Source organism: Suricata suricatta, chromosome 17 (genome assembly GCF_006229205.1).
Source record: "Suricata suricatta isolate VVHF042 chromosome 17, meerkat_22Aug2017_6uvM2_HiC, whole genome shotgun sequence".
Classification (NCBI taxonomy): Eukaryota; Metazoa; Chordata; class Mammalia; order Carnivora; family Herpestidae; genus Suricata; species Suricata suricatta.
In genome coordinates this window covers 56,643,350-56,656,806 of record NC_043716.1, presented here as the reverse complement: position 1 = coordinate 56,656,806, position 13,457 = coordinate 56,643,350, and the positions used below count along the sequence as shown (strand labels likewise).

The 13,457-nt window shown below is 65.3% G+C and overlaps 1 protein-coding gene across 1 annotated transcript in view; it reads left to right on the top strand.

Annotated features, from left to right (window-relative positions):
- BAIAP2 (BAR/IMD domain containing adaptor protein 2) overlaps positions 1-13,457 on the top strand; it is a gene marked incomplete at its 5' end in the record, with an annotated part of 58,132 nt that overhangs the window by 6,231 nt on the left and 38,444 nt on the right. The window contains 2 exons of the mRNA XM_029927116.1: positions 7,472-7,547; positions 10,061-10,147. Of these exons, the coding sequence (XP_029782976.1) occupies positions 7,472-7,547; positions 10,061-10,147 (163 nt within the window). The remainder of the gene's footprint in view (positions 1-7,471; positions 7,548-10,060; positions 10,148-13,457) is intronic.

The window sequence follows — 13,457 nt, the reverse complement described above, 5'->3', positions numbered from 1 at the left end:
TCCCCTGCGCCTGCTGCCCCTGCGCCCGCTGCCCCCTGCCCCTCTGCGCCCGCTGCCCCTCTGTGCCCACTGCCCCCTGCGCCTGCTCCCCCTGCGCCTGCTGCCCCCTGCGCCCACTCCCCCTTCGCCCGCTGCCCCCTGCGCCCGCTGCGGGGCTGGGTGAGCGCCCTCTGCCCCAGGAGACTCTGGTGAGAGAGGCGTGTTGTCTGCCCCTCCTCCATTCTCTCTGCGCGCCCCCATAGAAGCCACGTTGTTTGCAGTCTAGAGAGTGGAGTCTTGCCCTTAGGTAGGAGTCCAGGGCCTTGCTGGCCCCAGGCTGGGGCGGCGTGGATGCACCTGTCAGCCGGGGGCTGTGGTCAAGCCAGCGGCCAGAGCCCTGATTTCAGGCCCCACCTGGGGAGGGGGCTGTGAAGTCAGGCGTCTCCTGCTCTCCGGCTCTGCCTCGGCGGTGGGGGGCAGGCCGCGGGCCACCCGGGCTCTCCAGCCTGCTGGAAAGTAACCTTGACAGCCAGGGGCCAGGCACTGTGTGCTGAGAGCCTGACCTCCCTTGTCCCCCAGCCCGCTGGCCGAGGGGACCCGGGGCGGCCTCCGGGAGCTGAAGTCGTGCGTTCCAGCTGTCAGTGGGCCGGGGGCTGAGCCGGGCTGGAGCCAGGCCTGCTGACGCCCGGGGCCACCTATCGTTCCCTTCGGGGGTCCCACAGACTGCAGGCAAGGTTCTCCTCACTGACGAGTGACCGGGCCCTTCCTGGCGCGTGGAGGGCGCTGGGTGCGGGCTGGTTGTGAGAGCTGGGTGGCAGGAGGTCAGCGGCAGAGCAGGCAGGCCCAGGCAGAGGCCGGCTTCCTGGGTGCCACGTGGCCTGTGTTCCCATCAGCCTGCCGGCCTCCTCGTGGGCGTGTCCTACCTAATATGAGGGCATCGGGAGAGGGTGGTTCCAGAACATTCCAAGGCCGCATCCCTGCTTGCTCATAGGTAGTTTCTCAGTGGAGCCCAGCCCTGTGAAACTGAGGTCAGAGCCTTCCCGGGGACAAGGACGGGTCAGTGGCCTTGGAATGTTCTAACTGGACAAGCAGGAACCAGACTTAGTTTTGCTGTCAGCGTTGGCCTTCACACTGCCAGTGGGGGTGGCCCAGTGTCTCCGTGTGCTCTGGCTGTGGTCACACAGCACAGGGCAGCCTTGAGGGGACGCCCACTCCTCACAGCTTGTGGGCACGGCTGGGTGCTCCTGAGGCCTCTCCCCGGGGCTCGCAGACGGCCGCCTTCTGCCCGTGTCTGTGTGTGTCTGTGTCCCCGTGTCCCCAGTCCCTTCTCAGAGGGACACTGGGGAGATTGGATTAGGACCCGCCCTAATGACCGCATTCACCCTGACGTCTTCTGTCAGGACCGTCTGCGTTCTGAGGGGCAGTGGGGGTTCAGCATATGGATTCAGGGGACACTGATGTGCTATCGGGCCCCCACCCCAGGGCGCAGTGGCTCGTCCGGTCGGCAGGGGCCCAATTGCTGTGTCTCTGAATCCGGGCGACGAGTTTCCAGGCAGGTCGTACTGGGGGCCCGTGATGGTTTCCTGTCCAGCCTCGGTCACACAGCAGTGAGGTCTTCACGGGGGGACACCGATCTCGTCACAGAAGCGGCGGTGGGAGCGTGGGCTTCAGTTCAGCGCTAAGCACAGACAGAAAGCAGTGTGGGTCCGGGGTCCCCTTGGCACAGGGCTGAGCAGCGGGGGGCCCGGGGCATCTGCTCTCGGGGCCTCTGGGGCCGTGCCCGCGATGTCTAGATGGGTGGAGGGTGTGTCTCGGAGGGGGAGGACGGGCTGTGGGGCCCGTGCACCCTGTTGTGGGGGTCGGGGAGGGGTGTCCAAGGAGGAGGGAAATGGCGGGACTCCAGGACCCCGAGCGGGGAGTGGGACCCTGGGGCCCCTTGTTCTAGCGTGGGCTCGAGCCAGGACCACCCAGCGGGCCAGAACTTTGTCTTCTGTCCCTGCCTTGCTCTGCCAGCGGCTCCTGGGGCCTCAGGACCCCTGACCTCTGGTGTCCATGCCGAAGACTTGGGTTGTCACTTCACTGTAAATTGGTGGCTCATCGGAGAGCTGACGGAGGTGGGAACTGCCACCTCACCACAGGCTGCTTCCGGGCCTCTCTGACCTGGGCGAGGCCCAGCTGAGCCGCCCTCCCTCTGGGGCCAGGAACTCCAGCTCCGTGGATTCTGGAACAGTCTAGAGCCAGAGCTGGGGAATAAACAGGATTCCTGAGCCGTGGAGCCCCTTGTTTCCTAACACCGGGTCCCGTTGCTTTTCCGTGCTCCGTCCTTGGGAGGCTGTGGCCAGGTTGGCGTTTCTGAGGCCTCGCGTGGCCCTTGTTCCTGCTGGCGGCTGTGGGGGCGAGGCCATGAGTGCCCGTGGTGGCCGGTTGTGGCCCAAGGGGAGGTGGGCTGTGGGGGCGGCCTGTGGGGGTGCAGGGCGGGGAGCCTGGTGCTGTTAATGCGTGATAGGTCTGCATGGAGCGTCCCTGTTCCCGTGGGGGCTTTTCTGCCTCTGCTGCAGCCTCGCTCTCCCACCATCATCCCGTGGGCTGTTTTGCTCTGGAAGCTTCCCTGTATGCAGTCATTTTCTGAACAAGTGTAAACACGTTCTTCTCTCTCTCTGGTTCTGACCTAGTGAGATCCAGCTGAAGATTTGCCTCCTCCAGGAACCCCCCCCCCGGCACTCACTGAACTCCCCAAGTTGGTTTATTTCTTCAGAAACGGTCCCTAGGATAGGTGTCCCCATCTTTAGAGGAGACAGAACCTTCCACCCGCCCCCACCCGAAGGTGGGGCCGAGCAGAGCTGCCCTGAGAAGCCAGGCCTCCGGGCTTGGCCTGACGGTCCTTCCCACCCCATCCCCTGGCCCCGTTGTGCTGTGAGCCAGGCCCTCCATCCAGGGTGCCAGGGCATCGGTGCTGCCTGTGGGGGTGCGGCAGGGCCCCCCCGCCCCAAGGGTGGCGGGGGCAGCGGGCCCCTCAGTGGCTGGACGTCACGTGCCCCAGGTCGGCAGGCGGGGCAGGCACAGAGCAGGTGCGTGTCCCCTCAGCCCCCCCACCCCCTGCCGTCCCCCGTTCTGATGTTGCTGGACGGGCTTGAGGGAGCACCCAGTGCTGCCTGACGGGCATCGGGCAGCGCTGAGGCCCGTGTGCAGCCAAGGGTGAGCTCGGCCGTGTGGCCGGACCTAGCGAGCAGGCTCCTAGCCTCCCCCGGCCTCCCCCAACCCCTCTGTAAGATGGGCAGTGGCACCCACGGATTGTCAGGTGAGGGTGCAGGATAGTGGGGTGAACAGCCCGGCGGGGCCTGGCCACACAGCACGTGCCCGCGTGAGCACAGGACGCCGCAGACGTGCCCACCCTGTCCTCCTTCGCTGCGCACGAGGGGCCATGGGGAGGTGGAAGGCGCGTCACTTCCCCGTCAGCAGAAGGACTCTGCTCCTTGTGTCCGCCCTGCCAGGAAGGTGCTGGAGGGGGGCCGTCGCTAGAGCCAGAGCTGGGGAATAAACAGGATTCCTGAGCCGTGGAGCCCCAGACCTGGGCACGGGAGCAGGCTGGGGCAGAGTCCTCGGCAGAACTCCCTTCTAGAAATGTGTGGGCCCCTCTCCTCGTTCCCCCGCCTTGTGCCCACAGGTGTCTCGCTTCCCATCCTCACTGGCCAGCAGACCTGTGACCACAGAGTAAATCTAAGCACCCATCAGCGCACTGGAGGCTGGGAGTGTCCCAGGGCCTCCGGGCAGGATGGTTCTGGGGTGCTCGGCTTGGTGGGGTCCGGGGACAGCCGCCTGTGCAGCCACGCGGCCCCCCCCCCCCAGCTGCTCTTACAGAAACACGTGGCCCTGTCCCAGCGTTTGGGTCTGGCAGCCCCGCCAGGCCTGATGGCTGTGGCCCCAGGGCTGGTGGGAGCAGCCAGCTCGGGGCCCTCCTGGGAGGAGGGTGACTTCCCATCATGCCCTGTGTTCACCGCTCACTTGGGAGCGTGTCCGGTCTCGCCCTTTCACAGTGTGTGTCTTGTGGGGTGTCCAGGGCCCCCTCGCAGACAGCGCAGCGGCCCACCCGGTGCCCGGCGGTGGTTCCGTGATGGCCATGGCAGAACGAGCAGAGAGGCAGAGCAGCAGCAGTGCCGGCTGCAGCTGACGCCTGAGCGGCGGGGGGCTTAAGGGCGCCGACCTCCCACCCAGTCAGAAATCCGCGTGTGACGTTGACACCCCCTCCCCGCCCCCACTAATAGACCACTTGAGGCTGGAAGCCCTCCCGGTGCCCTGAGCGGTCGATCACACTGCGTGTGACATGTCATGTGCAAGGCCTAGGAGCGGAACTGCTATTGAGAAAGCCATCGGAGGCCACGTTCCCAGTGCTGTACGTGTTTGCCGAAAAAACCCCCACAGACGTGGGCCCGCGGAGGTCTGTGCTGGGTGAGGGCCAGTGGGAGGTCCTAGCCACCGGAAGCTGCCCGAGGAGTAAACGCACAGCCCCCGCGCGGGACATGGAGTCAGCCTGCCTGGGGTGCATCTGCACAGAGCACGCGTCGGAGCTGGAAGGAAGCAGCGGCCCCTGCCCGCGTGTGGGCCGCGTCCTGGCGGGGAGCGCACCGGAGCGGGGGCTTGTGGGCCCCTGCGCTGCAGGACAGGTGCGAGGCGGCAGCACGGGGCCCTGGCTGCCCGCGGCGGGGTGTCCCGGCCTCGCCCTATTTCCAGCGCCCTAGGTGGGATGATTCCTTCTCCTCTCACGGCGGGCAGGCCCCTGCCAGAGGGTTTGGGTGCTCGGGCCTGCGCTCCCTCCAGAAAGAGCCCGTGAAGAGACAGTCTGTCAATTCCAAGAAAAGTACGGGGTGCCCAGTGACTGCCCCTGAGCCTGCTCCACGTGATAACCGAGGGAGGCCCCCACCCCCCACCCCCATCAGCTGTGGGCCCCTCCCAGGGCCTGGTGGGGGGGCCGGTATAGAGGGGGCGGGGGGGGGGCGGGTGGAGGAGCCCCATGCCGGTCCTGGCTTCTCCGACAGCCGGTGACGTGGAGGCAGGTGGGTGACAGCTGTCCGCGAGACCAGGGACTGAGCAGCTGTGTGGAGCTGGGAGGACACTTCAGCCTTTGCCACCACCTCCAGCCGAAGGTGGCGCCCGTGTGACCAAGCCTGGCGTCCCGGCCTTCTGCCCCTTCGTGGCGGAGTGAGCAGAGGCCCTGCCCTGCCCAGGCAGCCTGACTGCGCCCCTGCGCCCGTCCCGCCCTGCCTGCTCTCTCCTGCATTCCTCGTGCGTGAGCTCAGCTGCCGGGCCGAGGAAGTGAAACCTGGCGGCTGTCCCCATGTGTCATGGGGAGAGTGTGGGCAGACTGCCATGGTGGTCCCCTCGCCTGGCCTGGGCGTCCCTGGCCTGTTTCCTGCTGTCACTCAGGATGTTAATGGGGCTCACATGATGAGCTTGCCACATGTCCTCTTCTGAGTAGGGGCCTGTGGGTGTCACCCAGGGGCCAGGGTGGCAGCGGTCCCGGGCGTGTGAGGGTGTTTGGCCCAGGGATGCCTTTGCACATGTTCACACACACACGTGAGAGCGCATGTATGAGCACAGTCTCACGCGGTCTGCAGCCACCCCGGGACCCCAGGCCCCCAGGCTCAGGGACCCAGGCCACCCTGAGTGGGTTAACGCCCTTCTGTCCTTAGCAGAACAGATGCACACGGACTATGTGGCCCTCCTGTGCCCTGAGGTCCAGGCGGCGTGAGCAGCGCGCCTCAGAGCTCCCACAGGCCCTGCAGTCACCCCTCGCTGGTGAGCCCCAGACCTGGCTTCCTGCTCAGACCCCCACTGTGTCCCCCTCCCCCTAACCCCACTGCCTGGTCTGACATCACTGTTCGGACTCCCAGGCGCCCCCTGGATCTGAGGCATCTGGATTCCTGGTCCCCAGACCAGCATGTCCCCATGTCGCAGTGTCCTGGTACAGACATGGGGGCCCGGCCCCTTCTCCACCCGAGGGCCTCCACATCTTAGACCCTAGGGCAGCTCCGACAGGGCCCCTGCACACGCTGGCACCCGTGGCTGCAGCCTGGGCTCCCCCAGCCCGCGAGGGTCCCTTTGGAAAGTAGTCGGATCGCGTCACTTCCTTCGCGGCCAGGACCTTCCCCGTGTGGGCAGCCGACTTCTTACTTCCCTGCTGACCTTTCAGCCTGTGCGCTGCCCTGCTGTCCCCGGAGTGCGCCAGGGCGGGGCCCTGGGCCACCTCCCTGCCGACCCCACTGTCCACTTTCCCACCTGTGAGAGCCGGGTCCCGCTGCCCTGCTCTCGGCCCGCCCCGCGCAGGGTCCTCACTGTCCACTGTGTGGTGTGGACATGCCTTCCTTGCGGGGTGCCAGCCCCATGGGGATGGGAGTTGGGCAGGGTCCCTGCACATCTTAGTTCGAGTGCAGCCTGCAGCAGGTGCCCTTCCTGGCCCTGGGGACCAGGCTGCTGCGTGCCCTCTCGGTTCCCCACACGCCTGGGCCTGGGTGCAGGGCCTCGTCCCCTGGACACGGGTCTCCCTGTGCACCGCACCCCGGGTGGGGGGATGGCAGCATGTGCCAAGTACCTGCTTTTCTGGCACCAGAGCCATGGCCCTCGATGCTGGCCGGGGGCAAGGAGAGGGGACAGGAGGGGTGTCACCGGGGGCGGGGGTGCCAGCCTCTGGTCACGGAGAAGCGTGTGGGGCCTGTGCACGCTCTGGTAGGACCTGGTGGTTTCTCCTCCGGGGCGTCTGTTCTCTCCTGTCCCCGTTGGAGTGTCCTCGTGACGATGGCTCTGAAGACCTCGGACGCGGCAGAGACGGGCTTTCTCAGGAAGTTCCGGGCGCGTGCTCGCTGGCTGGGCTGGCTCCCGGGGCGCCTTCCCCGGCGGAGCTCGAGTTTGGCTGTTGTTTGCGTGTGGCTGTTTTTACGCCGTGTAATTAAAACGTTTATCTGGCCTTCGCGACGAAGATCTAACTTATCCAGTCTGAGAACGGCAGTCCGTTGGGCAAACGGAGCCGGAGCCTGTTGGATTATTCCTAGCATGGTGTTTGCAGACCCGGCCGTGGTCCCTCTAATCAGAGCTGGTGTTTGGTAATTGATGTGTTGAGCGAAGACGTCCGTGGGAAGGGGCGCTGGGCGGCGCTGAGCCGTTGTGCGCGGCCGGCAGGGGGGCTTTCCTCAGCTGACTCAGCCCCGCCAGACGGGGCGCTGGCACCTCGGCAGCAGCGCCACTGAGCTGCCGCACGCCCTCCGCGTTTACTGGCCTGTTTGATCTGCAACACACCAAGATCTGTTCTTACCCCCATCGTACAGATGTGAAAACTGAGGCTCGAAGTGTCCGCCCAAGGGCAGGGTTGGTGTTTTGACCCCAGAATCTCACTGTGGCTTCATGGTCTTGACCCTCTGGGTTTTCTCCTCCTGTTGGGACCCTCTCGAAGCCACCAGGTCACCTGGGCCACTCATGCCTTTTCTCTCGTTGCTTTCCTCAGACTATCATGGAGCAGTTCAACCCCAGCCTCCGGAACTTCATCGCCATGGGGAAGAACTACGAGAAAGCCCTGGCAGGTGAGGCTGTGGGGCGGGGGCACCGGCCTCCCAGCAGGCAGACAGCTCGCGGAGCCAGATGGGTGGTGGAAGAGATGCCGTGTTCCAGAAACAGTAATGTGCCAGGGGGAGGGGGTGGGGCCGCACCCCGGAGGCCTGTGAGCCTCGAATCGGGACAGCCTTGTCCCACAGCTGTGACGCAAGCACGGGGCCTGGCTTCTGTTTCAGTCCGCAGCACGTAGACTGTCCTGCACCGTCACCTTGAAGCAGTAGGATTGGGTCTGGGCTTGAGCCACACCGTCCCCTGGCAGGTGGCACCCCGCACCTCCCAGAGCCCCGACCAGGGAGGGGACGTTGGTGCCAGGGGGTGAGCCCTGCAGGCCCAGTGGGGACCGGCGGAGTCATGCTGTGGCCAAGGACACCCTGTTTTGGGGGACGGACTGCTGGTCTCGGCTGTGTTTCTCCAGGGTGGGTGTCAGTCTGTCGCCCTAACTGGGCATCTTTGTGAGCAGAGGCCCCCCCCCCGCCCCCCAGCAGGGACGCTGTGTCTGCACTGCGTGCCCCGGCCTCGGCCTACTGCCCCGGCTGTCCACGGCCCCATGGGGGCCTTGTTGGGGGACTTTAGATTGGAGGCCGCTCCTCTTCCTTTCTGTCCCTGTGGTCACTGGGAACGGAGCACCCGGCAGAACGGCCTGCTCTGGGGCAGGGGCCTGGCCGGCCTCCAGGGGGAGGTGTCCGCCCACGGTCCTGCCCTCTCGCTGTGTCCGGGGGGACAGAGGACCTCCCGTCCTGCGGCAGCCTGGCAGGTGGCCCTCTGCAGCCTGGCCCTCCACCTCGGCCCTGGTCCTTCTCTCCAGGGGACGCTGCCCCAGACGTTCTTGAAAGACCGTGGCCTTGATGTCACACACAGACGGAACCGAGAATGCGGGGCTCTTGTGTGGGTGTGTGCGTGGGCCGGCGGCACTGACCGGCCACCCCTGGCCGGCTCCCTGGTTCCCTGTGGACCTTGCCCTGCCCTCTGGTTTGGGGGCACACAAGTGTCCCGCACCCCGCCAGGCTCTCTGAGCTGCCCGGCCCTGAGCACAGGGCCGCGGCCCCAGCAAGAAAGGAGGTGCACCTGCTCCTTGAACACAGGTCTGTCCCTTCCTTGAGCTGAAACCCAGCCTGTAGAGTCTCAGTGACTACGCAGGTCCCAGGCTTGAGGGGATTTTTGTCCCTGCCGGCAGGCTGGCTCTGCCTCCAGGCATCTGCTGCCCCCTAAGGGCTCCACATGCAGGACAACTGTCGCGGGTTGTCTGAGAGCCGAGTCTGCGTCCTCTCTGCAAAGTTAGAGGACAGGGGAGGCGGGCGGGCAGAGGCAGAGGGAGGTACAGGGCCTGGGGCCTGGCCTGTGCTGTGCCCTCGGGGCTCCAGCAGGGCCCTGCCGTGCCCTCGGGGCAGGACCGTCCTTTCACCCATTCCTGCCTGTGGCTGATTTTCCCTGTGCTCCTGGGTGTGGTGGGTCAATTGAGTGGAGGACACTTGTCACTCTCACCCTCGTGAAGCAACGCCGTTCCACTCCAGTCCCGATCAAGGCCACGCCTCGGTCTCCTCTTTGATGAGGCCAGGTGTCCTTCTGGGCCTGTCTGCCCCCACTGGGGTCCCACTGAGGCTTCCCAGGGGGCCACGTGTGGGGCCTCCGAGGGCTCTGCCCTGGACTGCCCCGCAGGACAGCCCTCAGGGGGACATCACCACCGTCACCTCTGTGCTCTCAGCCTTCTCCCCTCCAGACTGGGGCCAAATTCGGCTTGTTAGTACTGAGGGCCCCCTCTCCTGGCAGCAAACACGTCTCGGGGGCGGGGCCACGGAGTGGCGATCTTGGGGTGCGGACACACAGCGCACTCTTCACTGAAACCCACCTGAATATAAAATGTGATGAAGTGCCCGTCAGGTGCTGCTATGCGGGCCTGCAGAGAACGGAGGAGTGGATGTCCTCGCGCTGCTGGCGCTGTCCCCGGAGCCGTCGGCCCTCCGGCTGACGGGCTGGTGCGCCCCTTCCCAGACGAGGGGTTTGCAGGCCCACCTGCGGTCAGGGGGCATGAACCCTTCCTTGGGACGCCAGGTCCACCTCTGATGGTGGCCGGAGCTGCGGGGCGCAGCGTGGCTTCAGCCTGTTGGGAGAGCTGAGGGGCGCCGTCTGTGTACTTCCTGGGGACCTCTGAGCATGTGGCCTGCTGCCCGGCCGGGTCTGTGCTCGGGAGCCCCTGCCGCCCCTTGCCAGTTACGGGGTGGTAGGGACGGGACCCAGCAGAGCGACCGGGGTAGTCCTGGGCTTGACTGGTGTGCCACATTCTTACAAAGAAGAGGAGCCCTCATGATTGGAGCGAGAGAAGGACCTCAACCAGAAGTGGGCGAGATCGGCATGGGCAGAAGCGCCTTGGAGTGCGGGGGGCTGGGGGGGCAGGGGGCCAGCACCCCCGCAGTCACCGCGTCGGTACCAAGGGTCTGGTCAGTCCCCAGCGAGGTCAGTGACCACCCTTTCTCTCCTCTCTCAGGTGTGACCTATGCTGCGAAGGGTTATTTCGATGCCCTTGTGAAGATGGGCGAGCTAGCCAGTGAGAGCCAGGGCTCCAAGGAACTCGGTAAGACCCCCGGCGCAGCGGAGGCCCCCAGGTGTCCGTCGGGTCGTCACATATGCCCCGGGTGGGTCTAGCGTCCTGCCTGTGACGGGTCCTTCTTCCACTCGGATCGGGTTCTCCCCGTCAGACGAGAAGGCTGTGAGGCACACACCCGGCTGGGGTGCGCAGGGCGGCTTTGGGGTGCCGCTCGGAGTGCACACGGGTGTGGGCCCCCGCTGGAAGAAGTGCAGCTGGCGGTGAGGACAGCGCAGAAGTGTGCGGCCGCTGTGGGGAGCCGTGGCCACGCGGAGACTGGCTGAGGCCACAGCTGGCGTCGGTGGTGGCGGTGGAAGGGGACGCCAGCCCGCAGCGCAGGGCGAGCGGCCTGTGCGAGTGTGCTCGGGCGTGCGTGTCGCACGGTGAATGGGGACAGGCCCCAGGTGTGTAGCCGGCGAAGCTCCCGGGCAGGTGCTTTTCTTCATGCCCTCGCTGCTCTGCAGGTGGCGCGTGACCCAGGCGCACTGGCCACAGCGCGGGGGTTCGGTCCCCTCCCGGGCCCCAGGCCCTGGTTCGCCAGCAGGTGTGGGGCACTGGCCGTCTGCATCCGTGGTCTCGGCTCCCGGAGCCGTCTTGCCCCCTCCCTCACGCCGTCCAGTGCCGCACGCGGGGCCTGTCCTCCGTGGTGCTTTCCGGGGGACCCTGGTGCTCCCGTGTTGGCTGCTGTGGCCTGCGCCCGGTGCCCTGTGGTTGCCACCCTGGGGGGGGCACGACGGTCCCCAGATTCCTACAAACCTGGTGTGAAAACGCAGCTGCTGCGTTGACAGACCCAGCTACGGAACTTTCCAGGGCCGGGGGTGGGGGGAGTGGGGGCAGGGGCAACATGCTGGGTGGAACCTGTGACCGGGGCCAGGCCCCTCTCACTGGCCCGGCTCTGAGGCAGGCGGGCCTCTGTCCACGTCTGCGAGGTCGCGCTGCTCCCGGGCCTGCGGGGAAGCCGTCTGGGCTCCGTGCACACGGAGCTGACCCGGCCCTGCAGACCCGCAGCTCGGGGAGGGCCTGAGGGGTGCTGGGGGTGGGGGGGTCCGGCCTGCAGGTGTGGCCTTGCTGGTAACGTGCAGGGCGCTCCGGCACGGGAGGCCCGGAATGCCCTGTGATGTCCCCTCCATGCTTTCGGACCTGCCGGCTCTGGGCTCGGAGGCCACGTGCAGGCCTGGTGCTGCCGGGCCTCCAGGCTGGAGCTCCTGCCGCCTCGGTCTGGGCCGCCCCCCCCACCCCAGCCCCCTGGGAGGACCGTGCTGTGCATGACCCACGTGTGTGTGCATGCAGGCTCCTGCCTTTGAAAGGGCGTTTTACTGTTACAGGGAGTCATGAGGTGGCCCTGGGGACATTGTGCTGGGGGCCCAGGCAGGTCTCCTCCCTGTGGACACACAGAAGGGCAGGTGTCTGCCCACGGGAAACACGTGCGTGGCCCCAGGGCAAGGGCGGGCTTGTGCGAAACTGCAGCGGTGTTCCAGAACTTCCTGCTGGCCGAGTCCCGGCTGCTGTGCTCCCGCGGGCCCGCTGAGCAGCCGGCCGGCCTCGTGCTGAGGAGCAGGCGGCGAGTCAGGGAGCCCGTCCGGGGAGGACCGCCCTGCTCGGGGCTCAGTCTGCGGCCTCCTGTTGGCCCACGTTCGGGCATTTCCAGGTTTGCGTCTTCCTGACGAACCAGAGTCTTGAGCACCTTTTCACGTGCTTGTTTCTCTTCCTGGCCTGGAGTGTGTGTTCACCTCTTGGTCTCTTTTCTTGGCCGGGTTTCCATCCTGTAGTTGCTGTGCAAAGTGTCCGTGTGTCCGGGACGGACGAGCTCCGTCAGGCGTCCGTCCGGCTCGTGCTCTCTCCCGCTCTTGTCACATGTTGGTTCCGTGACTGCGTTTCTCAAAGAACAAGAGGGTGTTTTCAAGTTTGTTTATTCTGAAAGAGAGAGAGAGTGCGCGTGAGCTGGGGAGGGACAGAGAGGGAGGGAGAACCCCAAGCAGGCTCCACGCTGTCAGCGCAGAGCCCAGCGTGGGGCTCGATCCCACGAACCCTGAGACCGTGACCCGAGCTGACATCAGGAGTTGGACGTTTAACGACTGAGCCCCAAGCGCCCCAGGAGCATTTCATTTTAATGAGGGCCAGTTGGTTGTTGTTTTTTCTTGACCCACACAGCTCATGGGTTTTTCTTACTGTTGTTGCGACTCCGGTGGTGATTTTTACTTTGACAGCCTTGTTTTCCCATTTGCTTCGCTCCGGCGGGCTTGTGCCGGTTTATTCCCAGGACCCCAGGCGCTGCTCCAGACTGTAGCCACCTCTGGGACGCCTGGCGGCTCAGTCCGTGGAGCATCTGACTCTGGTGTCAGCTCAGGTCGTGACCTAACAGCACATGAGTGCGAGCCCCGCGTCGGGCTCTGTGCTGCTGGTGGGGGGGGCCTGCGTGGGTCTCTCCCATCATCTCTCTGTCCCTCCTTCGCTTGATCTCTCTTCCAAAAGTAAATGAATAAACTTAAAAAATTTTTTAAATAAAAATTAAACAACAAGACTCCCGCTGCTTCCCCACCCCCAGCCCTGTCCTCCGGCCCCATCCCTCCAGCCCGCACTCACCTGTGCAGCAGACATCTCCTTTCTTTCTTTAAAAAATTTTTTTTAATGTTTATTTTTGAGAGAGAGCAGGAGCGTGAGCGGGGAGGGTCGGAGAGAGAGGGAGACACAGAATTGGAAGCAGCTCCAGGCTCTGAGCTGTCAGCACAGAACCCGACGCGGGGCTCGAATCTACGGACTGTGAGATCATGACCTGAGCTGAAGTCGGACGCTTAACCGACTGAGCCCCCCAGGCGTCCCAAGGCCTCCTTCCGTCCCTAGGACTGGGGACTGCGTTCTCTGGGTCCTATTTCTCCCTGGGTCAGCAGATTGTCTTCTTTTAGAAATGCTTTCTCAGCATGCAAAGGAGAAAACACCGGGGCCTGGTCTGCAGCGTCTCCTCTACTTGGCAAAAGGCTTGGCAGACCTGGAATTTCCGGTGGGATTCCGGGTGGGATTCCCGTCTTCCTGGTCTTTCCCCCGGGGGTGGGGAGGCCCTGCCCACATCTCCTGACTCCCGTGGTGTTGCCTTCTTCCCTGCTGCTTGGATGCTGATTTTTACTTGAGCTTCGAGCTTGCAAATCTTCTGATGTTTTGTGTGTGTGCACACGTGCGGGGGCCCAGGTGGGGCTGGAGAGCCAAGCACCCCCTGTTGTGGGCTAGGCGTGCGTGTGGCCTCCGGGGCCACAAGAGGGGTGACCGCGGGCCAGCATCGGGGCATCGAGCAGGTGTGGAGGAA